The sequence below is a fragment of the Neltuma alba genome, unplaced genomic scaffold (assembly GCF_004799145.2).
Source record: "Neltuma alba isolate B1F8T4 unplaced genomic scaffold, ASM479914v2 tig00013333_pilon, whole genome shotgun sequence".
Classification (NCBI taxonomy): Eukaryota; Viridiplantae; Streptophyta; class Magnoliopsida; order Fabales; family Fabaceae; genus Neltuma; species Neltuma alba.
In genome coordinates, this window is record NW_021637607.1 from 99 (window position 1) to 25,993 (window position 25,895).

At 37.7% G+C, this 25,895-nt stretch overlaps 3 protein-coding genes and 1 pseudogene across 5 annotated transcripts; 3 read left to right on the forward strand and 1 right to left on the reverse strand.

Moving 5' to 3' along the window:
- The first annotated feature begins 5,370 nt into the window (after nucleotides 1-5,370).
- On the forward strand, nucleotides 5,371-7,732 carry LOC114736377 (zinc finger protein WIP2-like). Its single transcript, XM_028924162.1, has 2 exons — nucleotides 5,371-5,981; nucleotides 7,147-7,732. The coding sequence occupies exons 1-2, from the start codon at nucleotides 5,448-5,450 to the stop codon at nucleotides 7,588-7,590; spliced, it is 978 nt and encodes a 325-aa protein (XP_028779995.1). The 5' UTR covers nucleotides 5,371-5,447; the 3' UTR covers nucleotides 7,591-7,732.
- A 4,866-nt stretch (nucleotides 7,733-12,598) lies between these two features.
- On the forward strand, nucleotides 12,599-17,986 carry LOC114736380 (zinc finger A20 and AN1 domain-containing stress-associated protein 8-like). Its single transcript, XM_028924163.1, has 3 exons — nucleotides 12,599-12,707; nucleotides 12,820-12,902; nucleotides 17,110-17,986. The coding sequence occupies exon 3, from the start codon at nucleotides 17,125-17,127 to the stop codon at nucleotides 17,638-17,640; it is 516 nt and encodes a 171-aa protein (XP_028779996.1). The 5' UTR covers nucleotides 12,599-12,707; nucleotides 12,820-12,902; nucleotides 17,110-17,124; the 3' UTR covers nucleotides 17,641-17,986.
- Nucleotides 13,668-15,109, forward strand: LOC114736379 (dephospho-CoA kinase-like; annotated as a pseudogene).
- Nucleotides 17,987-18,562: 576 nt separating the features above from the next.
- On the reverse strand, nucleotides 18,563-25,637 carry LOC114736376 (AP2-like ethylene-responsive transcription factor PLT1). 3 transcript variants are annotated; one of them, XM_028924159.1, is made up of 10 exons: nucleotides 25,555-25,637; nucleotides 25,273-25,451; nucleotides 24,845-25,082; nucleotides 24,609-24,691; nucleotides 24,441-24,449; nucleotides 24,262-24,350; nucleotides 24,098-24,171; nucleotides 23,882-23,932; nucleotides 23,652-23,728; nucleotides 22,779-23,558 (listed from the first exon to the last, which is right to left on the reverse strand). In XM_028924159.1, exons 2-10 carry the CDS (start codon nucleotides 25,418-25,420, stop codon nucleotides 22,822-22,824), a joined length of 1,506 nt encoding a protein of 501 aa, XP_028779992.1. In that variant the 5' UTR covers nucleotides 25,421-25,451; nucleotides 25,555-25,637; the 3' UTR covers nucleotides 22,779-22,821. The 3 variants fall into 3 exon arrangements, with proteins under 3 accessions (XP_028779993.1, XP_028779994.1, XP_028779992.1); XM_028924160.1 differs by lacking the exons at nucleotides 22,779-23,558; nucleotides 23,652-23,728; nucleotides 23,882-23,932; ... (5 more) ...; nucleotides 25,273-25,451; nucleotides 25,555-25,637 and adding exons at nucleotides 18,563-19,344; nucleotides 20,020-20,097; XM_028924161.1 differs by lacking the exons at nucleotides 22,779-23,558; nucleotides 23,652-23,728; nucleotides 23,882-23,932; ... (5 more) ...; nucleotides 25,273-25,451; nucleotides 25,555-25,637 and adding exons at nucleotides 18,563-19,339; nucleotides 20,020-20,093.
- Nucleotides 25,638-25,895: the final 258 nt, after the last annotated feature.

Here is a 25,895-nt window from a genome sequence, read left to right on the forward strand (position 1 = left end):
TCTAAAAATTCGGATGAGATGAAGAGCAGAGGAAAGCTCGATCTGATACTAAAGGTATATGGTAGGTATTAAAGTGCCGACAACGATCCCTTTGGCAGATACCTTCCTCGCTCACACAACAGCGGATGAGGATGAGAATGAGAATGAGAGCGGCTTTCTTAAAGAATGGCTTTGTTTTGTAGCTCCTCTCTCTGCCCCATTTCTCTCTCTAGGTGTGTGTGTGTGTGGGGCTTTTCTCAGTGGTTTCAGGAACACGCCAACTTCGTTAGATAGATCATGATCAGCTGCATCGCACCTATTCTTCAACTGTTGCTGTTTTCGTTTTCCATTTTTCTTTTTTGTTAGTTCTCCGACTAGCACCTCAGAAAGAGGCAGAGAGAGACGAGAAAAAGAAAGTTTGCTCTTTTATGAAAATTATGCATGATACCTCTGCGGAATAGAAGCAGGAGTTAAACTACTTTCGTGTAATTATTTGATTTCGAGTAAATTACGAACGCTCCAATCGAAATATGAATTGAAGGTGGCAGTTGTACTCCTATTATTAAGATGATGGCAAGTAGACCCCATGAATAAGTTTACTCAACAATATTCAAGCACCGAGATTAAATGGGTTCTTACTCCTTACCGTTAATGTTTTGACAGAGAGAGAGAGAGAGATTAGATTCCCATTGGAGACAATCTTTAGTGGTTGGCCAGCGTTCAGAAATTGAATTGTGAGAGATAAGTGTGGTTAAAAGGCGGTGACCAAACAAAAAAATCCCAACTAATTTGTGACAAGCCAAGCTTCCTTTTTCAACCAATCTTTTTTAAAGAACCAAAAAAAAAAACTTTTTTTAATCTAGCAAGCCCTGCAGTTCTTATTCTTGTAACTAGAAGAAGCATGCTGGTTCATGGAAATGCAACTTAAATGTGCCAAGTCATAGCCACGAAAGTATAGCCAAACAGCCCAACTCATTCCTCCAACCTCAAATTCCAGCGTTGAATTTTGATGGCAACGAAATGCAAATGTGTGTGTAGAGTTTGAGAAGATCCAGAGAATTTTAAATTAATATGTGAATGTGGGATCATGGCATGGTTAGCATCTACGTGGAAGGGGCATATGAAAGAAAGCACATCAGAATCTGATGTAGTGAGAGAAGAAGAAGAAATGAAAAGGGCTGTGAACCGAAAGCGTGGCATGTGAGAGAGAGAAGAGGGATCGATAACATATATAATTGAGGAGGCACGAGAATGAAACAAAAAGCATGGCGTGCAAGCCAAGTGAACCCCCCAGACGCATCATTATATTCTCTTCTCATCCTTTTTGTCTGCAACGCCACACAGACAAAACACACAGTTGGCCATTACTACTACCACACCCAGGCACACATGATTCTTCCTCCAACGACAACGCACTCTGCTCAACAATGGTCGCATCTTTCTACCAAAACCCATAAAGAACATTATAAAGAGAGTTCATGGACAAAAATAAAGCAGCACGCTTGTAAAAGCTTATCAAGAGAGATATTGCCACCTGTGGGGTAGTTGTCATTGCTTAATCGTGTTATTCTTGGTCAAGAAGCAATGATTAAATCTCAAATTAGGAAACTAATTATGATAGACCAAGTTAAATATGGGCCTAATCAGGATTCACCCTCTCAAGTATCTCGGCCTGCACGGGGATGTATATATGATGCCCAAGAAATAAATTTCACCACGGGAAGCTCCCCTGCCCCCCGGGGAATCATTCTTGAAGATTTTATCAGCCAAATCCAATGCGTATGAATGAATGATGGGTCTTGCCTAAAGACGAGCCTCAATAGGGCAGCATTTTCTCACTTCTTTAAAACTTGAAACAAACATTACCACCGTATGAGCGTACGATGGTTCACGGATCAATACATGATTTTTATGGTCAATTTGCATGTAATTTTTATCAAAAAATCAATCAAAATCATGATCAAAGACTTTGGTTAGAGTCTAATTTATTATTACAAATCATCGTTAGTGACGCATGATTACCACATTAGCAATACGTAATCTTCAAAGACTTGATCAAAATTAATCATACTTTTATCAAGCTTTAACTAAAGTTAACTATTCAGGTAAAAAAACTAAAGTTAACTATGACCACAAAAATAATAACAAAAATTGACGATTTCCACGGTAGCTACTCTCACCAAAAACATGGATTCTGAAATCCGTGCTTTGATTTTACAAGGCGGAAAGGAAACAACTTCTCATGAGTTTCAAGGGTTCTCTGGCATACGAACGAAATTGTGGATACTATGAATTATCGAAAGAATAGATACTCCAAAAAACTCAAGTCAAGTGGTTTTCCCTATAAAACCGTGGTCTAACAGCAAGACAAATAATCAAAAGACAAAGGGAAAATAGGGAGATCTGAGAGATAAAATTGGCCAAATGCGATGGCCCTCGTGAAGATACCCTGGAACCCCCAGCACCAAAGGTGGATTCATTTGGGAACTCAGCTTGCATTAAGGCGAGATACCAACTGTGTTTTAATTGCCACTTGGTGGGGTGAGATTAACAGTTACGTGCTGTGCCTGGCATCCAAATGTAAGAACCACCAATCCACAGTGCATCACATTGTACAGTAGAATTAATTAAATTTAAGAGCAGGGCCATAGGTGTTCTTTAATCGAGACAAGTAGGAATAGTACGTAGAAACTCAGCTGCCTTCATGGGTACCACCCACTTGTTGCCGCATGAGTTCATCACCACCGAGTAGAACCTGCATTTGCCATATCCTAACAGACCTGTTCTTTTCTTCTTCCTTGGTCGGCTCACGATACTCGTGCTAAAATGAAGCGTTGGTCGGCTCACCATGAACTTTCTATTGGGCAAAAAGAAAATGAAATTGTGCATTTTTTCAATAAATAAGAATGAAAGCCAGCATTTGAGCCGGTCAAGGATATGCACCTCAAGCATTTCTCAAAAATTAAGCTGCTCTGTTTTATAAAAACTGGATACTAATTACAAATAGTGCATGTAGAATCAGAAGCATAAAACACATTAGAAGCGGGCAGAGAGTGTACATGAAGTGGTGGGTGCATACAAAATAAGGGAGATAATCACATAATTTCGGGAACACAGAAGGGATGAATAGGTGGTGTCTGGCATGAGGCTGCATAGCTGGTATGTACAGGGACATGGGCCTGGACTCTTCAATTAGGCCCAATCGCTGCCAGAGAGAGCGTCTCTAACCTCACGTTTGCTTCGCTCCAGTGACTCCTTTTTCGGGCCAACCCGTGTCGTGGAAGTTAAAACTTCAGACCAGACAACGGATTACGGATGTTCCCAGGCCGCAAGGGAAAGAGAAATGTAACCGTCAGGCTGTGGTGAGATACATATATAAAGGGCCAGCTTAGAATGGCTTATATTTGATTTACTGAGTAGGGAGTAAATATATCAGAGAAGTTTTGTTTTAACTCACATGAAACATATTGTAAACATGATGCCAAACGGGGTCAAAATGGTCCAAATATATCGTCAATTCTTGGAAGTTGGGTCCAACGTCCATGGAATGAATGAGAAGAAGATGAATCCGGGATCTGAAGAGTCGTTTAGGTTCATCTCCTTGTAGGCCATTTCAATTTGGAATCCAAAAACACAGCGGAGCTATGTTTTGTTGCCCGATCTCCCGACCACGCCATACTTTACCCGAGCGTACCTACTTTTGTTAGGTTTCGGCAGCAAGAAAAATGGTAGGTTGCCAAATTCGTCGTTCATCTTTGACCCATTCATTCCCTGTTGGCTGTTTCCATCATCACTAGAAGCGCTTCCCAATCCAGCTTTAGCTCCAATCCTTTTTTCAAAAGATATTTTACAACTTTTTACACAAAATTAGTTACTCTTGTTAAATATGTACATGATTTTTCTTTAAAGTACTCTTTCTCAATAAAATTTATTAAATTGGTCTACTCTTGCTTCTTTGCACATAATTAAGGGTTCCTAAGTAAAACAAGAAATTTATACTTTTAGATCAAGAAAGCATTCTAAACGACGTCTTTTATAAAGCAGAGCCCAGGGAGCGTGTGTGTGCTTGCGTCTGTAATAATGTTTTTAAAATTCAGTAGTGGAGGAATTTTGGACTGACGTTTTAATTTCAAACTTTATTTCAAACGTGTTTTCCTACCTACCATACAAGTCTGTGACGGCGGTAATAAAAATATGGGGCCATCTAATGTAAAAATATTCAACAAGTCGTGGTGCCAACTGCCAGTTAACATGAGTATAGAGTAAACTTAGTTTAAGTATGTGTCTAGAGGAAAATGAGTCCTTATTGCTTACGATACATGATAGATGCTCTTAATCTTTTGAAAAATATACATATATACGTCCTTGTATTAAAATATGTATTCAATAACGAGGTTATGAGGTAGAATTTTCACGTGATTTTATTTGGGTGATGGAATAAAATAATATATTGAGTAGTACTAAAGTACTGACGGGGGACAATGAGGGAGCAGAGTTCCTTTGGATGATGCATTTTGTTTTGCAGCAGATCAGAGAGAAGAATGGAGAAAGCTGGGAAACGAAATATAGTGAGCAGCAAACATACATGTTGGATTGGAGAGGAGAGCAGAGAGATCGAAGCAATTGCTGGTTTTACAGCCCTCACTGATGTTTCCCGAGGACCCCAAATCCCCCCTTGTGCTCAACACTCCTCACCCTCGCCTGCTTTGCTTTTGCTGCCCCTCCTATGAATGCACCCACTCCCATTGTATTGTATATCTCTACACACACACACACTTCCGCCTCTCACTTTGTCCATTTCCCATTTACATATGGCTACCTCAATCACATGCACTCTTCATATATTCTGCCTTTTTTTTTGGCCAGAAATGGAATCGATTAATGTTCTTTAAGACTTTAACTCATACCCATTTGTTGCCCCGGGGAAAAAAACCACCTTTTTCCCATGCTGAAAAAAAAAAAAACCCTATCAATATAGTCTAAGTACACGCGATCGAATCGGAAATATATGCAATCCATCCATACGCATTTACTGCTTGAGATCACTACCTCACGGATCGGAGTTTCTGTATCTGCTTTTCTTTAAAAGTGAATCTAGCTATCAATTTTAAAAGGAAACGGAGACTAAAGTTCAGATTGCTGTTCATTTCATATATTAATCCTCTTAAGCCAAGTCTGCCGAGATAAGGTCGTCGTCTCAGTCTCTTCTACGTACGTACTACGCCTCATGACCGACTTTCCCTCCCCCGGTACTATATATATATATATATATATATATCCATTGTTGAGTCACGCCTCACAAGTGATTTCTTGTCTCGCTTTCTACTTTATTGTCTGTTTGCTTTACCAACATATGATTTCTCGTTCCCCACCCACATAATTTAACTCCCATCCCTCTTTCTCTTCTGCCTAACCCCGCCCCATTTCTTCTCCCCCTCCTTCTTCCTTATTATTCTCAAAATCTCATCATGACCCATCCCTCCTGCCCCAATCATTTCAATGGTTCGTTTGACCTCAATTATCCTTATTATTCCCTTCTCCCTTCTTCTTCTTCTTCGCCTTGCACCAATCAGCCTTCCTATAATTTTGTTTCTGCTCAACAACATCACTGCATTAATGGCACCTCTCATATCTCTCCTCAGTGCTACCAATCCTTGCCGTCCTCCCCTCCCGTAAGGGAGCCCCTTCCTCTTCTTAACCTTGGCCCTTCCATTCCTCAAGATCCAGAATCTTCCTGCGCCCCCATGGAAATTGACGACAAGGACAAAGATTTGCATGACGGAGCTATGACGGTGGCTTTGCACTTGGGGCTTCCAAGCTTAGATTCAGCTGATTTAGTTTCAGATGTAGAACAAGTCACCGTCGCTTCTGCGCGTCCATCGAGTGGAGTGATCAGTAGGGGTCAGTACTGGATCCCTACCCCTGCTCAGATTCTGATTGGTCCGACGCAGTTCTCGTGCCCTCTTTGTTTCAAGACATTCAACAGATACAACAACATGCAGGTTTGTCCATTCCTATATCATCATCAAAATATGAATTCTCGCAAGACAAGAAATAGAGAGATATATAATAATGCGACAGTTAAAATTGGAAAAGTAAATGAAGAAAGAAAATGCCTTTCCATCCCATCCTCAATTTTCTTGCCTACTTTCCTCTCGTATAACTTTTTATAATCTTGACGAAATAGAAAAAACCTATTTCTATAGCAAGATTTTAATATGTGGTCAAAGCTATAGTCACGGGCTTAAAATTCATGATCGCGTTGTGGCAATGGGTGCGGTGCGTGCATTTTAGGGTTTCCCCGGATATGGAATACACTGCCTTTCCTTTTCTCTTGAACTTGTTTTTCTGTTTTTCTTTTTTCGTCCCCTCAAAGCCGATAAACTTCAGAAGTGAACAATTTTTCTTCTGAATCTACTAGCCAGCTATGCCGCTCTTCAGTCGAAGGCACTAATGATAAAAGTAGAGAGAAATATTTCATCGTACAAAAAACTGATGAGAACACACATATCAGTATATATGCTTTTAATGAGTAGTGTCTCTCTCCAGTCGCCCATGGTCTTTCCCAACCATACATCTTGTTTAGCTCTTTAATGTCGTCAGGATAAATGAAAAGGATTTATCTAGTCAAACTGGGGATTTTTCAGGTTATTAGGGCTTATGCATCATATTGAGCAATAAAAACCCTGGAAATTTTACCAACAGGTGATTGAGAGAAAAGGTCGATTGAGGCAGACCCATGGAATGGATTTGTTTTCCATACTAACGCAAATGAGTACATATGACGCATACATAGTTGTCAAATATTCCCTTAATTCGTGCAACCAGATTTCCTCATGATCAGGATACCCCCCTGTCGACCTTTTCCTTTATCATGCCCACCATAGGTATATAAAGAATTTAATGTTGGAAATTTATATGTTGAAAAGGACATGGTAGCCTACACCCTAAAACCTGGTCTTCAAGAGACCAAATCTTCACGAGATTAGATGCAAAAAACACATAGGGTGAGAATTCTGTTCGTTAAACTAATAAATGATAGGATTATTAATTGAGAGACCAATATAATTGTAAGTCATTTCGGTATTAGAATTTTATTCAGTACTATCACATCGCGTAAGATAATGTTAGCCAACTGAAGTAATAATGATACCCACTTGTATGCAGATGCACATGTGGGGCCATGGATCTGAATATAGAAAGGGGCCAGAGTCTCTAAGGGGGACGCAGCCAACAGCTATGCTGAGGCTGCCTTGCTATTGTTGCGCACCAGGATGCAAGAACAACATAGACCATCCAAAGGCTAAACCACTCAAAGACTTCCGAACCCTCCAAACCCATTACAAGCGTAAGCACGGAATGAAGCCTTTCATGTGTAGAAAATGCTGCAAAGCCTTTGCCGTGAGAGGTGATTGGAGGACTCATGAGAAGAATTGCGGCAAGCTCTGGTATTGCTCTTGCGGCTCTGATTTCAAGCACAAAAGATCTCTCAAAGATCATATCAATGCCTTTGGACATGGCCACACCGATTATGGCATTGATTCTTTTGATCGAGATGATATTGAACCTGCCTCTGAAATCGAACAAGAAAATGAGCCCTTCCGCTCCTAATCAGCTACTGCTCTTATTTTTTTCCAACTGTATCTCGAGACAGTTCAGGTTTCTAATATTGGGAACTAGCCCTTCTTTTAGAGACTATTGAGATTTTTCTAATGTATGTTTAGGTATCGTGCGATTTGAATACTCTCATGTATACATGTGGGAGCAATTAAGAATTGCAGTAGTTATATATAATTCTATAGATGTTTTTCATTTTTCCTGTCGCTCGGTGGCTCGGTCTCTCTTCATCATCGCACACATACATATAATTAAGCACATATGAAGAGATGGAGATCTCGGATCCTTTAAGTAAAAGTATCATGGAACCATCATTCTCGTTAAGAATCAATAGCTATAATAAGAACTTTTTATTTAAGAAAAAAGGGCCGGGCTAATCATGGTGACAATCTAAAAGATCAATTGAATGATTATGTAATGTGCAGTGTGCAGTTTTTAATATTCTTTTTATTAAGTGCAAATACGATAATCATCTTGCAGTTGGGTACAATTAATAACGAGTCTTACAACTACGAGGCTGCGTTTATCTTCACATATGCGTACGATATGGGTCGCCCGGTTTGCCCATTTAAGTTGTAGAAAACAGTAATAACATTTTTCAAAAACTAATGTGGAACCTTTGTTTCTCAGATTGAATAGTCAGTTAAATAAAAAATCGCAGTTGTGAAAAAGTTTTCAAAACTAATAAAAATTTACAGAAAAAGCTAAGATGTTCGTTTCAGTTTATTGTTTCATTTCATCTAAGATAGTACAATATATCAAAGTAGTCATAACCATCGTAATGGATCACATTTTGCAGTCATTTGATTAGTTATTAGTGATGTAATAGTACAAAGAAAATCATGCGTGCTTTTCAAATTAGACAGAAACTCGATCATACGTTGTGATAAGGATATAAGGTTTTGGAGCTGCTCAAATCTAGATATGATATGTGTGTGTATGTGTGTAAAGATTGTCGCTATGCTTATAACACTATATGTGAACTTATTTCACATTTTATGCAAAACACAGAATTCACATCCTACTTGTATAATTCATTTTTTGTCCAATATAATATATAATTCACTGAGAGAGGCCTGTGATTAAAAACAGGTATATGTACGCACCAAAAATAGGGACATTATACAGCCAAGACTAGTTGATACGGGCACTTAATGCATTTGCCCGAAACTTTGAACAAGTCCTCGATCAGCTTTCTCCCAAAAGATGCTCTGCTATGCCTCTTTTGTTGTAATGTCCAACTTGATGGACAGCTGAATACAAGCCATTCGGACTCATCACATACAAATATATACTGAATTGATTAACGATTAAGCCTTTAATTTCCTCTCAAAATACAAAACCTTTTCCATGTGGAAGAAAAAATTTAACTCATATCATATCGTTATGTAAGGCGGAAGAGACGAACAAAAGGACGAAAATGCAATCATGACGAAGCTTTTACAGTCTCGTCTCGTCCTACGAATTTAAGGTTACAAGGCATGATGGAGAATAAGGGATTGGGGTCAATTTTATGGGACTAAGCTCTAAAGTCATCGGAGTGTCAGAAATTTTTGAAATGTCATTTCGAAGTACATTTTCAGAGCACGTGTGTGGACTGATACGTGGCTTCTTCTTTCGTCAATTCCTCTGATGACTCACCTAATAGCAATGGCAATGGGCTCCACATCTTCTGTTCTCAGCTGCTCTGCGTCGTCCTTTATTTCTTCCTTCAAGACAGGTGCCTTTTTCCCCGGACATCAAAACACAAGGATCCGCGAACCCCGATTTTAATTTCCGAAGCTGATCATAATGGAAAATCTTTTGTTCGGCGTTATCAAGTTCAACTCGAAACAATCCATTCTTCGCGCACACTGTGGTCATGGTTGCTAATTGTAGGCAACTTTTAAGAATGTGAGGTGACTTAATTTTTTTGAATATTTTAAATTCAACGTGTGATTTTTTATGATTATTAACTTATTTAGATTTAAATTTTACATTCTAAAATTTATTTAACTTTCTATGTAATATTCAACATAAAAAAGTTAATATACACATATAGACACACACGGCTTGATGACAGGTAAATCAGTAAGCCTTATTTTTGTGTTTAGATCGACTTTTTTTTTTCTGCCATCGTTTGGATCTGCTACTCGATAAATTAGTAAGATCCTAAATCACTGCTATTTCTCCTGTATTTGTGCAATGGTTCAAGTTAAGTAGCGATCGACAAACTGGTGAATCATAATTAACAGGGGTATAACCAGCGAAAAAACTAGTGTTGGGTGCCTTGGTCTTGCTATAGCAACGTTAAAGTAAGGTGGGAGAATGGAGATCATAGTTGTACTCTCCCGGTCTTTATTATAAATTTCAAATAACCAATTCGTAAATAAAAAACAATTAGCTAAAATTAGTTAAAAGTGATAAATAGGTCAGAAATATATTTTTATTTACAAATATGCTCTTGTAATAAATGAGAAAAGAAAAGAGAATATGTGGAAAAACATGATAAGAGAAATTATAACAAAAGATAAAGAATGAATAGTTAAGGATAAATTAAAAAAACTGTATTAAATATTAAGATAAACACTAAATTAAAATTTATAAAATAGACCACACTTCTCTTTTAATTTAAAGCTTATAAATAGGGTGAATAAGTTAGTTGTTGTCATTATTACAAGTAACGTGGGTTAGAGACCACAGAACTGATGATTTGTTTTCTGCGAATTCATTTGCCTTTATGAAACCAGTCGTTGGATCCACCACGTGTAAATACGTAATTTAAGGCTGGAGTTACTATAAAAGTAAATAGTAATTCGAAGTGCTAAGAACAAAGAGACATGCAAATGATTGGAGGGGCGGGGGCCCGCTTCATTTTGAAGCTATGTATGTAGCCATTTAACATGTACTCTCTCCTGTACTGGTAGTACTCTTTACAAGGGCTTAAAAATATAATTAAAATTAATTAAAAATGATGAATATATTAAAAAAAACAATTTTTTAAACATGTCCTTATTTATAAGGGGTAAGTAAGAAAAAAAATATGAAAGAAAATATATTAAAAATTTTAATGAATGCAATATATAAAATTAATTAAAAACAAAATAATAAAAACACGTTAAGTGTTCAAACAATCATACAGGGGATTTTATGAAAAGGAGCAAGGCAATTCAATTTTCAGACCCTTATTAGAAGGAAAAAAAAGACAGGAGGAAGTAATATTGAAGAATTTGATCCTATGCTTCCAATAAAGTTATTCAAAAGAAATTTTGATTGCCAAATAGATTCGCATTTACTTGCTACATATCTATCGTTTTCTCTACGAATTTTTGAAACATCCACTTCAAAAGCCGGAAAAAAAAGTACTCCTTCCGTTTCTTATTATAAGAGACATTTGATGCTTATGGCATGTTCCTATATATAAGAGACACTTAAAAGTTGTTTCTATTTTTTTGTATTAATTTTCTATTTTACCCATATTTATTGTCTCCAACTCACACTCTCTCTCATTCCCACTTCTCTTTTTTTTAATAATTTACCATTGTTCTCTCTCCTTATTAATGAGGGCATTTTTAGAAAAAAAATTATACTTTTTACACATTAATTGTTCTTAACTAATTTTAACTGTTTTTTTATCAACGTAATTTGGTTATTCGTTTTTTATAATAAGAAACGGAGGGAGTAATTTCTATCCCGTCATTCAAGTAAACCACGCATTATCTTCTTTTTATTTCTTAAACCACGCATTCATTTTGGCGGTTAGCTTGAGCAGACTCGTGGAGGTAGAAGAAGGTTAAGAGAGCAAAACGACATGCCTAACAGTGGGCCAGTGCAGGTGAAACTCTTTCTTGTGATGTATACTTTTCTTTTATTAATACCACCTTCAATTTTTAATACTACCTCCGGTCTTTAATATAAGATCTTGTTTGATTTTTTATTTGGTCCTAATTATAAGACCCAAATCTATTTTGTCTCTTATAGTTATGTATTTTTTTCCAAGATAGCCCTTTTAATAATGATAGTTCTAACCAATACACTTAATTAGCAAGGATATTTTAGGAATGACAACACTTATTTATTACAAATAACTAATTTAACTTACTTCCTTAATCTCCTCAAATAAGTCAACTGGGTCTTATAATTAGGACCAGAGGTAGTATAAGATTTAGTTTATAAGATAATTTATTTTAGACATTAAATAAATTGTATCACAAATTAGATAGGATACTAAGGATAAAAAATTGGACCATTTAATTCTTTTCAAACATAAGCATAGAATTACTTGTTCAACCTTTCATGGATATTACGAGTGTGTGAGTTCTTTTCCTTATATCAAGGATGACAAAAAAAAAAAGAGTAGATTTCAACTAATTAAATAATTAAAGACCGCTCTTGGTAAGGCTGGCAAAGAAAAAAAGGACTGCTCTTGGTAAGATACAATAACACGATGAAGAAGATTTCTCTGGACATGGATTAAGGTGTGTATAGATTAAGAATTCTGTATCTTGATATCCTTCTTAATTACATATATTAATGTGCCAAAAAAAAAAAGACCGGTTGAGAGTCAAAGCTAATGAAATTGGTTTTGCTGAGATAATTAAAAAAAATGATAGCTTTTGAAAATGAGAAGCTCAATCATAAATAGTAAAAAAATTGATGATTGAAAATTATAAATTATAAAAATCTAGTGACAAACAATTCAAAACCCCGCCTATATTCATGTGTTGCTTGAAAGTTAAAATTCAACTTAGTTGAAAATTACAATCAATAATACAATTATATCTTAAAAATTTTAATTATTTATAGACAAAATTTAAACTCTCAAAGCTTGAGTATTTAATATTAGAAAAACTAAACTGTTTACTATAAAATCACTTTAAAAAACAAGTCAAATAAAAAAAAATCTACGCTTATGGATTTCCTATTATCTCCAGTTTTTCACCACGCGCGCCCAATAATAACTTCCCACGTCGCCTCTAATCAGTAGGACGGTCGCTGGGAGAGAAAGAAAGCCTTTCAAATACGAAGAGAGACACTGACAGAAAGAACGCCTCTCTTCCTCTCTCGCATACCCCTTCGTGGCTCCGTCATCGGCTTTGCTCTGTCTCCTCATCGATCCCAACCCTCTCAGGGTTAGGTTTTCGCTCTTGTTTATTATTTTCAACTTTTTATCATCTTCTTATTCTTGCTCTGTTATGTTTTTCAACTTTAAATCGCCTGTTTTGTTTCATTTGGTGAATTCAGGACTCATCCGATGCGACGCTGAGCCTATAGACCGGTCTCGAGGTTTCATTTCCTGCAACTTTCTTTTTATTCCTGGCCAACAGGTTAGATAACGTCTTGCAATATTTTACCGGATGGCTCTAGCTTCATAGCATTATTGTCTAGTTTTAATTGTCTGTTTATGTGATGTGTTGTTGGGTGAAAAATTGGAAATAAAGTTTTATGAAGGTTCGGACAAAATATTAAATATTGGGGGCAAGACATCTGCTCTCGTGGCGTGCTGCCATCTTGATTTTTCTATAAATTTACAATTAAAATTTTTCAGCGCACGCACCTAATTGCATGTTTTCTTTTGATGCTTTAGTTAAAACCCCTGATATCCGATAATATGCATACATGGAGTAGCTTAATGATCATTACTCGCTGATTTTTGGATGGAAATTTTTATGACCTGAAAAGGGTTGTGGTCTGGCAGACCCATCAAACAGGTCACAAGCAAAATTATGAGCTGAAGTATTATACATTCTCTGAACAAATAGATCTTCCCTGAATATTGGACTAGGTCATAAAAGTCTTAGTGCCGAATAAACTTATATTTTCAGCTCTGCTTTTTAGTGCATTACCCTCTAGTTTGTATAGCCAGAAATAATGTTAATATATAAGCTGGAAGGGATTTGGCAGTTTACTTTGACATTTTTTCAGCTTATTAAGGCAAACAATTGCATTTAGTTGGTGTACCATTCATACCAGTTGTGCACTAGAACACTGAGACCATGCAGATGAAGCATCAAAGGAAAACATGCAATTAGGTTAATGCCTGTTGGGTCATACTATTTCTTAGCAAAAGCGCTTTGGCAACAACTACAGTGAATCAAGAACTCATTGACGAGGGGCAATGAGAATCGTTGGACTTACTGGTGGAATATCTTCATGGAAGAGTACTGTTTCTAATCTATTCAAATCTCATAGCATTCCGGTTGTAGATGCCGATGTTGTTGCCTGTGTATGTTTTCAGTTCTTCTTTCATTGACCTTTTATATTCTAGTTGGACCCTCAAACTTCTATTGTTCTCTGCATTGAAAAGAGGCCAGGTCTTGATGATTCTGATTTTTTCTTTTCTTTGGACTAAAAGAGTGATTTTGAGTTAAAGTGAGGTGATTTATAGGGAGACTTTTTAGTGGGGTTTGTTTGTGGTCGCTTACAGGCTGCATTTAATAAGGGTACCGGTGGGTGGAAAACAGTTGTTGCAACTTTTGGGCAGGAAATTTTACTCGATAATGGAGAAGTTAATAGGCCAAGACTTGGGCAAATTGTTTTTTCCGATCCAGATAAGTGCCAACTTCTTAATCGGTAATGTTGCTATGTGCGATTTTTCCATTTGATTTGAAGCTTGTCTTCCTTAATCAATTTTGCCTTTTCATGGCCTGTTGGTGGCCTCAAATTTCTTTGATTTCATGTGTGGAGAGGATCGATATATATACATATATATTTTACCAGTGCCACGAGTTAGAGTTATTACACTTGAGGGAGAACTTTCATGTAGGGATGCCATTATACTTTTGTCTTATTGAGCAGTAGTAGCTAGTAACTTCAATGTACCAAGCTGTCGTATAGGTGGTTGTGTAAATGATTTTTTGCGATCAATTATTGGTCCTAGCCCAAAGTTCAATTTAGATTTTGATTGCTAGGTTATGCTAGCTGATTCAGTACCCCCCTTGATTTTGTGGAGAAACCTTTGGAACTATTTTGTTTCTCAAGGTGTATTGGAATCGGTTTTTGAGTTTCAATTGTGATCTTTTTTAGATTGCTGGCTCCTTATATATCCTTTGGAATCTTTTGGGCAATTGTGAAGCTTTGGATAAAGGGCCATAGGATTATTGTTCTTGATGTCCCTCTGTTATTTGAGGCCAAGATGGACAAGTTGACAAAGCCCATTATTGTTGTTTGGGTTGACGCGGAAACACAAATTCAGCGACTCATGGCAAGGGACAGAACGAGTGAGGAGGATGCGAGGAGCAGGATAAACGCTCATATGTCACTGGATGTAAAAAGGAGTAAAGCAGACATGATAATAGATAACACTGGTTCGTTGGATGACTTGAATGAACTGTTTCAGAAGGTCTTATTGAGGTCTCAAAACCCTTGACATGGACTGAGTTCTGGCTTTCCAGGCAGGGAGCATTGACGGCTCTTGCTTTAGTCACCTTAGGTGTTCTTTTATGCAGAAAGGCATTTAATAGTGGTGATCTGTAGCTGCTTGATTTTCTTTGAAGTGTATTTCATATAACTAAATAAATGTTGTGTCATATTTTTTTTTGAATTCTCCAACAAGTATTGAAATTTCATATGACTACATGAAATTGATTAAAATTAATAGTAATTGTGAAATACTTAGTTTTCTTTTTGGCAAAAATGTGCTTAGAAAATGAGGGTAAATACTTTTTAAAGAAAAAGAAAGACAAAAGTCATCACTGACTTAAACACCATATGAAAAGATAAGTTTTTATGTCTATATATACGTTATTGGTTTCTACAAGTAGTGCCAGTGCGTGATCCTTTCTGTAGAGACACAAATTGTGGAAATTGGGATGTGTTGGCCTTTTCATTTTTTAACATATTGTGCGCCTATATGACTTTACGTGACACAAACTGTTAGTGTTCAAATTGCACTTGTCATTTGTTTTCTTTATCAAGTTATCACTTCATAGTTAGACATTTTTTTCGTTAATTGCATGAAATTTGAGGAATGGGTCACTGTTGACAGTTTGTGAATAGTATTAGTTATTAAAGATTGTGTATTTTACAGAAGTTTTACATCCTTGATTAAGGCCTTGTGCAGAAACATGCTTAAAATTTGAGATGCTCTGGTTGACCAGATCCTAGATTAAACTAGCGTCCCTTCCATATGAAAGTTCTCACTCAAGTATGATAACTCTGTCTCATGTTGCCCTGTGTGTGTGGATCCTTTCGACAAATGAAATTAGAGAAATATGAGGCTACTAGTAACCATGAAAATGCAAAAACCGATTAAGAAAAACAAGCTTTACATCAAATGAAAAAGTTACATATGAAAAGCAACATTACCGATTAAGAAGTTGACATTAATTGGGATCAGAAAAAAATTAATTTGCCCAAATCTTGGCCTATTCATTCAGTCCTTCATTATCAAGTAAACTTTCCTGCCCGAAAGCTGCAACTTTTTTCCATTCACCAGTGTCCTTATTTAATTTAGTAGGTAAGTAACCACCAACAAACCCCACTTGAAGTGAAATATTTCCCTATTCAATCATTTCCCTTCAACTCAGAATCATTTATTTAGTCCAAAGAAAAATCAAAACCATTAAAGACTTGACCTCTTTTCAACGTAGAGACCAACGAAATTTTAGTTTCAGGGTCCATCAAAAATTGAAAAGGTCAATGAAAAAGGAACGAAAAATATACAAGGGAAATGGCGTCGGCATCTACAACCAAAATATCATGAGATTTGAATAGATTAGAAATATTGCTCTTCAACGATTCTCATTGCCTCCCTTTGATGAGTCCTTGATTCATTGCAGTTGTGTTTGCCATGAACGTAGTTGCGTGTTTTCTTTTGATGCTTCACTTCAGAGCCCTAATATCTGATATTATGCATACATGTTCTGGCAGTAGTTTATGAACTTGTCTTGCTACTGATCATTACTGGATGATTGTTGGATCTATCTGTTATTTTGCATTTTGTTTCAGTGGTTTTGACCGCTGATGTTGTTTTCATGTTGATCCATAGTTGATATTCATTGTCTTCACACTTTCCCCTAATCAAATCGCTTTACTTCTCCAATAGATGGTGGGTTTCAATGGATATTCTATCTTGTTAACTCAAAGAAGGCTGGAATTTTTTCTTTTTAACTTTACATGACCTGAAAAGGCTTGTGGTCTGACACGCCCATCGAACAGGTCACAAGCACAATTATGAGCAGAAATATATATATACACCAGAAAAATGGAGCTTCGCTGAACATTGGACTAGCTAATAGAAGTCTTAGTATGCTGCTATCTGAATATGATAGTATTTTCGACTCTGCTTTGAGTGTATTACCCTCTATTTTATATAACCAGAAGTAAAGTTTTGGTGTGGATACACAACTATGTTCACTAAGGACTGTTTTGGTATATTATCATATCAGGACTATCTTGATGCTTGCTATTGGTATATGAATACAGGGAAATGCAAAGCTTACTCCATGGTGAAATATATCTATAGTTTATACAGGGACTTGATGAATTGATCTTATATGTTTAAACATGTAAATTTCTATTTCTTCGGCGTAGGAAAGTTGAGAAAAGATGGACCATGACAAGACTGGATGTCAAGCTCCTCCGGAAGGTCCTATATTGTGCATCAATAACTGTGGATTTTTTGGAAGTGCTGCCACCATGAACATGTGTTCTAAGTGCCACAAAGACATGATGTTGAAACAGGAGCAGGCCAAGCTCGCGGCGTCGTCTATTGGGAATATTATGAATTCATCAAGCAGCAGTGGAAATGAACCTGTTGTTTCTGCAAACGTGAATATCACAGTCAATACACTAGAGCCTAAAACTACATCCGAAGAACCCTTTTTGGGTTCAGGCTTGAAGGAGAATGGTGAGGCAAAGCCGAAGGATGGACCCAAACGCTGCAGCAGCTGCAATAAGCGGGTTGGTTTGACAGGGTTCAGTTGTCGGTGTGGTAACCTGTTCTGTGCTGCACACCGCTACTCAGACAAGCACAATTGTTCCTTCGATTACCGCAGTGCTGAAAGGGATGCCATAGCTAAAGCAAACCCAGTTGTCAAGGCTGAAAAGCTGGATAAGATCTAGGTCCAATGTATTGAGGTTTCATCCATGAGTTGATGTTATGCTCGATTTCATCATGAGATGACCCGAGTTTCCTCCTTTTTCTTTTATGTTCTTATTATGTTGTATGTGGTCGGGAGCTCGGAATTGTTGGACATCTCTGCAGTTTGAAGCACTATTTCATGTGATTGGAGGAAAAAGATGTTGATCCAAGTGTTTGTCATCTTTAAATCTCTCCTGGTTTGGTGAAAGTTGGCTTATCATTAGCTTTGTAATGCGCCTACTTTGTTCCATATGGCATCTGGGTAACGAGAACCATGTGTAAAATATTGGCACTCTAAATCATGACGGTTTCATAGCAACTATTAAACTTCTCTTGGTAATGATAAGCATAGGGGAAACGTTTGGGTTCGCTGGGTTCCATATACCAGAGTATACAAAATGGCAGGCATGATTTTAAACAAAACAGACATACCAACTTTGGAAGAAAAACGTGATATTTTCACATCAGTGTTATACTGGAGGGTTAGTGCATGTGTAACTCTAATAGTTGTACCTTTTGAACTCGTGGCTCAGCTTATTTCAAGAGATAAAAATACCGTCTAACATTGCCGGTAGTCTTAGGAAACGCAGGAAGAATCATAGACATGAGCATGATGTGAGGATAAAGAAACTGGAATAAACTTTAACTGTTTCAGAATATACGTTTTCAGGAGAAATGGGCAACTAAACTAGGAAATTAATTGTATGCTTGAAAGAAAAATCTTGCCCAAAAGAAAAACTCAAGTTTGAAGACTCTATCTGAAGATTGTAAAGAGGGGGTGGGATCTAATCTAGTGCGATGAACTTGTCACCATGAGCATAGACTCGTGCAGTCTTGGTTCAAAAACAAGAAACCGTGACAGATAAGAACATCTGGAGATGTGTTTCAAATTCCCCAAGGCCCTGACCAAGATTCAGAGAAGACAAATCTAGACGGGCAGGAATCGTAACATCACAAACTTTAATATCACTTGTCCCAAAATTGCTTGTTTTGCCGTATCAAGGTTCAAGGTAACAGGTCCAAGATCCCCCTTCTCCATATAACTCTAACGCAATTTTCTCATTTATTTGTAAATCCAAGAGCTAAACTACAAAACCTGAATGAAATCATCAAGGCAAAATTACAGAGCAAGGCCACCAGACTCTGCTTCCAGATATTTACATATCCTCTCCATGACGTCTCTTCCCTTGGTACTATTCTGAATGAACCTCTCAGCACATCGCTGCTCCACCTTTTCAGCCATGGATGCCAATGCTGACAATGGTTTGATACGGATGCGAGTCTCCTGTTGGCAAATTGTCCACCCATTGGGATTGTCAGGATGAGGATCATATCGTATCTTCTCCTCCACTTCTACAAACTTCTGGAGGCTGATATTACGAGTAGTTAACTGCATCGACCGTGACTGTGCATCAACAACTGTTGATTCAACACAGTGGCAAATATCCTGACCAACAATTTTGCGCACAAACCATGGTCCAGGACAATGGATAGTGATAGCGCGAGTGGTATAAAGCTTCCCAGATGGGGGGTCAAGCTTGCGGTTCAATGTGTCAACTTCTAAGATATGGGATAATATACGCTTGTTCTCAGGGTCAGCAAACTTGCGCCAAGATGCACAAGTTACTCGTTCCCATGGGTGCCTGTAAGTGTATTCCTGCGTGTATGCTTTCACCATAACTGTCCTTCATCATCAACACAACAGCAAATTAGTCAACTCGTGTGAAATTTTCATTTCGCTCATTTATTCCAAAAATACGCATTATTGCTTAAACCACACTTAATCAAATTTTAAATGATCCCTGACATTACAGACACCAAATAAAGCAGTAAGGTAATTGAAGGAAATATTTAGTTCAGATGCAAATATTCATAGGACTTCCATGCCCTTAATAAAACCAATTCTATAAACTAAAGCTAAGAGAAACTTAATCATCATTTACTTCACCCAAGACAACCTATTAATCATCATTTACTTCACCCAAGACGACCTACAAAGTTTTCAATAAAAATTAAAAGAAAAATTCCATTAATTCATGCCGTTCACGATTACATTAGCATCCTGAAAGCTCGGTTTGCATGTTTCGTCTACCCAGGAACTATGAAGGAAGGGAGCAAAAAAATAAAATAATAAACACACATACACACAAACAGACAACAAAGTAGCGTTTGTTCGAGAGAAACAGCCCTTGAGTAGCAAGGTCGGGCTGGGTAAGAGAAATGATAAAGATTTGCAAGGATTTCCTTCACAATTAGAAAGAAATGGAAAAAAGGAATTTGAGCGCGGAGCAGAAGACAGGGGAGATGAGACCAAAAACGAGATTGGAGAAGGGAAGGAATCAGAGAGACGAAGGCAATACCTCGCACAAAATCAACGGAGGCTGGAAGATCCCAGCGGGAGGGAGAGGGAGAGACGGGGAACGAGGGGACAAAGATCCGAGCCGACTAGTACAGTGAGAAAGGAGTTGGGGCAAGGGGGAGTGTTGCGAACCAGGCGGCCATGTGTGTTTGTTTGGGCCTTGACCCATTGAAATCATTGGGTCGAGACCCCACAAAGATTGGGCCTTTTCTACCCAAAGATCCACATTGTCTTTCCACAAGGGCAAAACATCTCCCCGGGCATGACCTTGTGTAATTTTTTTAATACAGGAGCGAAAAGACGCGATCCATTTCTGATTTCACGCACAACTTGATGAATTGTTTGTCCTTAAACTGTTCTCTTTCATGCCATGCTCTCTCTAATTATTTGTTTTCCTTACAATCTGAATTATACTTTTACTGCCAATGACATCAAACAAAATGGGAGAGACAAAATTTCGTTTTTAACCAAAAAAAAAAAAAATTGCTTCCCACTGACACCCTGTGCTTCCTCGTCAACCGATAATTATCAATATTCATATATGTATCCGTGCGCGTGTGAATAATAAAGTTCCATATCTTAAGAATATATAATTCTGGAAAGTTTACAAGGTTCGTGTCGCATAATGCTCACCAAAAACTTGTTGATTTCCGTAATCACCGACCTAATATACAAAGCAGCCTCAAACAAATACTCAAGTTCTCGATCGACTCTTCCCGTTTTATAGCACGAGATGAAAAAGACAACGCCTCGACTTTACAACTTCATCATCATTTTTCAGGACCGGCTACTTAAAACTAAATCCAAAAGAATAAAATATCTTGATGTGTACGCTATTAGAAGACTCGACCCAAAAAAAAAAAAAAAAGGAATGCAAGCATAACAAACTCAACGATAATAAGACTTCAAATATGAGAAAGCTAAGAATTTTGGGTCGCATATTATCACAGAGTTATTGACAATCGACGTATATATCTGCGTTCTGAGCATTGAATCCATCAATCGCATGTTCATTCCACGATAGATTTGCTTCAACATTTATCCGTCTTACTTAAACCATCACCCAATAATAATAAATATGTACTGCGGCTGGCTTTTTTAAGCACTAAGCAAGTCCAAGTCATTAGGCATTCAAATAGACTCACATGCAGTGCACCAACACATTCCATGCAAATTTCAGCCTTTGAAATTTTCTCTTGTTATCTCCAGTGTTTTCAAAATGAACACAGCTTAAACTACACCAGTTGATGAGACTTTATTTGCTATATTTATACTCATGAAATGAAGTCCTTTTATGAAAATTTTCTACTATATATATATATTCATATATAATCAGTGATCTCACTCTCATTTCCTGTATATTGTTTCCTTGACTAATTCTATTTGTTACGTTATGATCTGATTTTAAAATAATCCAGACATTAAATGACAGTTAGGGTCGAAAGACTACATCACCGGAAAGTGTAATTTCGGCTCATCTAACATTTTTTTCAGCCTAAGTCAAATAAATCAACCTAGATGCTCTATCGGGCAATAAAGGCATGGTTTCTTTTCTTTTCTTTTCTTTTTTGCCAACAATTAAGGCATGATTTCTTAATTAGTTAATCGTCCAAAAAAACTAATTAACTCATTTTAACGAAACGCAACTAATTATAATGTTTTACACAGTCAAAATAATAAAGCCTTTGATCCAGAACTTTCGAAATATATGATTATTGAGCGAATATGTTAGGGGGCTAAATTAACATTTTAAATAAGTAGAAGAGTAAAATTAAAACAAATAAATAAACTATAAAACTAAGATAATACGAAACTTACTTTTCAAATCCGCCGTACGGTGATTTTCGCAGCACATCAGTGCTTATAAATGAAAACTTGGTTGCTTCGCTAAAAAGGCCCATAGTTAAATACCCTCATCATTCTAATAAGATTGTATATATGCAGGAGTTAAAATCATTTAGCACTACCGAAAACGAACAATTAATATTTGATACTACCTCTAGTCCTAATTATAAGAGTCAATTGACTAACTTGAAGAGATTAAAAAAGTAAGTTGAGTTAGTTATTTATCCTAAATATGTGTTGTCTTTCTTAAAATATCCTTGCTAATCAAGTGTATTGACAGAACTATCATTGTTAGAAAGACTACTTTGGGAAAAAAATGTATAAATATGAGAGACAAAGTGGATTGGAGTCTTATATTTAGAATCAAGATAAAAGTCAAATAGGATCTTATATTAAGGACTAGAGATAGTATTTGATATTCAATATTCACAACCTCGAAGGCGTCGATCAAAATAATATTTGATGTCGGAGGTGAAGCAATAATATAATGCTGGGTTTCTCCTATGATATATGTTCAGGCACTTCTCTCCCGATGAACTTCAGCATCTATCAAGAGCACGTGAAGAGGTTTGCAACAATAGAGATATAACTAACGAACATTATAATTTAAAACCGTTATAAAATGTGAGCCGTCTGCATACAAAATTTGGGCAACCCGTTCGTGCCCATATATTGCAAGACCGACCCAACCCTGATCGCCAATATTGCACGTCGTATATGTAAGTCAGTGCTTCTTCGCTACCAAGAGACCTAAATCAAGTGAAAGACAACAACTTGTTACAATACCAGAATGAAGAACATTGCTTCCTCCCCAGTCATTGCGTCCAAAACAAACTATTTTCCATAACTTTTTCTGGTTGCGAGAATGATAAGAAACAAAGAAAAAGTGAAGACAAAAGAAAAAAACTGTCTGGTAGTTAGGTTGGCCCCTCCTCCTCCGATCCTCCTTCCTCACGGATCATTCATTCCACATAGTAAAGAGAGCAGCATTGGATCCCTGCATGGACTCCGACGGCCAGCCGCCGCCGTAACCACTGGACGGCATGTTGTAGTTTTCAACCTTCACCAGCGCCAGCTCCTCCGCGGATCCCCCCGACGTCGTGTTGGAAGCCATCCCCATATACCCTCCTCCACTGTAACTCCCACTAGACCCTCCGTCATTGTCCATCACAGAAGAAGAACAAGAACCCATGTTCATCAAACCCTGAAGCAGAGCCGGGTGGTTCTGAAGATAGCTATTGTACAACTGAGCGTTATTACTCGGTGACTGGTGAAAGCTATAGTTAGAAGAAGCAGTTTGATGGTGCAGCTGAAGCTGGGTTTGGATATAACTGGGATGATGAAGTGACGGGTACTGAGATATCTCCTGGTTCTGCAGGCTTAACAATGGTTGCGTCTGATCCAACTGCATCAGTGGGTAGGCTTGTAGTTGTAGCCTGCTAGAACTGCCGCTTCCGCTGCCGCTGCCGTACTGAAAGCTCGATCCGAGCGCTATCATTTCCTCTCTCTTCCTGGAACATTCCAGAGCCTGAGCTTCCTTCAGTCGTTTCGCAGCTCCTCCTCCGATTGGAAGCGTGTTGCTTTCAAGTATGGCTTTCACGTCGTAACGGCTCATGTCGAAGTTTGTCACTGCGTTTAGTCCTCTGAACTTGATCGCCGCTATGTCGTATGCTTCTGCAGCTTCTTCCTCAGTACCTGCAATTAATAATACACCATCATTCAAATTAATTTAGTTCTTGTTTTCCGATGTGTATTATTTGCATGCAACTACTGAAAATGGAGGCTCACTGAAAGTTCCCAAGTAAAGATCTTTGTTTCCCGCAACTCTACCGATCCTTGCCTGCCATCTACCATGTTGATGATGCCTGCAATAAAATATGTTGCGCGAGTTACTACAGAATACTAAGTGACAAACCAAAAGAAGGAAAACCCAAAAAAATAAAATAAAATAAAGGATTGGATATAAAGTAAGTAATGACACAAAAAGCTCGAACGCACAATCAGATGCATTATCGCACCTTGTGACTCCGCGATACATTGATGCGCCCCTTGAGAACCCACTGCTCTTCCTGGAAAACATAACCAGCAAAAATTGATTATACAGTCAGCAACGTCGAACAATACCATAACATTCATGTGGGTACCATAAAGGAAGAAAATTTTTTTGCCTAGTACATATTATTGACTGATTAATGACTAGTAAAAATTAGTGCATGCTAATTGCAAGTTTTCACCTTCGTATGGCGGCCACAAATTCTTGTCTTGTCATGTGCTTCATCTCCTCCAGCTCCTTTTCGTAGTTACTGATCTGCGACATCATCAAAAAGGCTCTTATAAACCTGATCCATTATGTTGGAACCGCTCTAGCTATAAAGCAATAGGGACATTTATAACTTACTGGAAAGTTGGTAGTTGTGGATGTTCCCCAGTACTTTAGTGCCGCTAAATCGTAGGCCCTAGCTGCTTTCTCTTCTTTGTCATATCCACCTGCCAAAAAGGGCGATCACTTGTGTATGTAAATTATTTCAAGGTTAAAACAGAAAGGTTGGAAATAATTGTCACGGGAGAGACGCTTACCCAAATAGACTACAGGAACTCGGCCGATGAGAACCAAGACATACAACCAAAGAGAATAAAATGAACAATCAATATGTTAGCTCAGAAATAGAAATAGTTAATTATAAATTTCAAATTAAAGCGAAGGAAAGAGAGGAAGAAGCGCTGGAAGCTGCTCGGATATTTTACCTTGGCGTCCCTTTCGTGATTGCCCTTCCCTTCTACAACTATTGTCCCAAAGATGAGCTTCATACCTTCCAGTCCATCTATGTCTGCATATAGTTATTGTATAGTTACACCCACCATCAACAAAAAACAGCAATAAACACACAAGTGTTTCAGAAAGTACATTAATTTAAATTCATAGTTTTGTAATATTCAGTAAAATGATTAAACGAAACAAACAAGACCTATCAAGATGCTACCTGGTTACACCGCGATAGATTGATGTTCGCTGACCGAATGTATCTAAAGTTCTTCTGGGTGCAGCAGCTTCGACGGCAGTATTAGTACTATTGTCGCCACTGGTTTCACAGGTAGAATCCTTACCACTACCCATGGATAATGTCAAAGACTGAATTTCATTAAAGTTCTGACTGATTCCAGACTGTGCAACCTTTGGAACTTCATCGTTGCTTCCGTGTGTATTCATCAGATTCCAATCTGCGCATTCAAATAACATATGGGGAAAAAATACAACTAAAAAAAAAAAAAACAAAGAAGGAAAAAAGAAGAAGAAGAACAGATACAGGTCGACTTCCCCTGATGGCAGTGCGAACTAGTTGAAATAAGTTATCCAACCTCTTAATTACCTATTCAACTCCAAAGAAGAGAGAGAAAGAGGGGACGGTACCGTGGTTTTGGAAAGGGTTTTCCATGGAATCATTGACTAAGCCAAGAGAAAACTGATGGGATTGAGTGGCTTGGAGTTGTGGAGGTAAGGAAGACTGAGTAGGGGAAAGAGGGAAGGATAGCCAGTTGTTTGAGTTCATTGAGCCCATAGCTTCAGGAGAAATCAAGAATCACCTGCATCTAATAAAAACTTGAAATATTGAGATCAGATATGGAAGTAATAGCAAAGGAATCAAAGCAAGTGTGATGATGAGAAAGTAGAGTCGAGAGCTAAAAAGTTTACCCAGGGGCAGAGGAGAGAAGGATTTAAAGCAGCGAAGGTGAAGCCTTAGTTTCTTCTGTCTTTCAAACTTTCAAGTTTGAAGCTTAAGATAAAGGAGGAGGAGGAGGGGGCTGAAAAGAAAAGAAAACATTTTGAAGAGAGGCGCATAATATTTAAAGGGCACCCCTCTCTCCTATACCTCTATCCTATCTCTTAATAATACTTTAATTCAATCGTCAGGCTACTGTGCCAACCTTTTTTCAGTGGTCATTTTTGGACTCGGACGCTTTTCCCACCAGTTCCCAAGATTCAAAAACAAAGTTATAATCTGCCTACAATGATTATTAAATAATATTTACGTT

What these genes read in the sequence shown, in the direction of transcription:
- LOC114736380 (XM_028924163.1), top strand. Translation starts at nt 17,125, where the DNA reads ATGGACCATGACAAGACTGGATGTCAAGCTCCTCCGGAAGGTCCTATA.
- LOC114736376 (XM_028924159.1), bottom strand. Translation starts at nt 25,420, where the DNA reads ATGGGCTCAATGAACTCAAACAACTGGCTATCCTTCCCTCTTTCCCCT. An exon ending in CCACAACTACCAACTTTCCA is followed by an intron (nt 24,172 to 24,261) that starts GTAAGTTATAAA and finishes ATGATGTCGCAG; the next exon opens with ATCAGTAACTACGAAAAGGA. An exon ending in TCTTTACTTGGGAACTTTCA is followed by an intron (nt 23,559 to 23,651) that starts GTGAGCCTCCAT and finishes TATTAATTGCAG; the next exon opens with GTACTGAGGAAGAAGCTGCA.
- LOC114736377 (XM_028924162.1), top strand. Translation starts at nt 5,448, where the DNA reads ATGACCCATCCCTCCTGCCCCAATCATTTCAATGGTTCGTTTGACCTC. An exon ending in ACAGATACAACAACATGCAG is followed by an intron (nt 5,982 to 7,146) that starts GTTTGTCCATTC and finishes ACTTGTATGCAG; the next exon opens with ATGCACATGTGGGGCCATGG.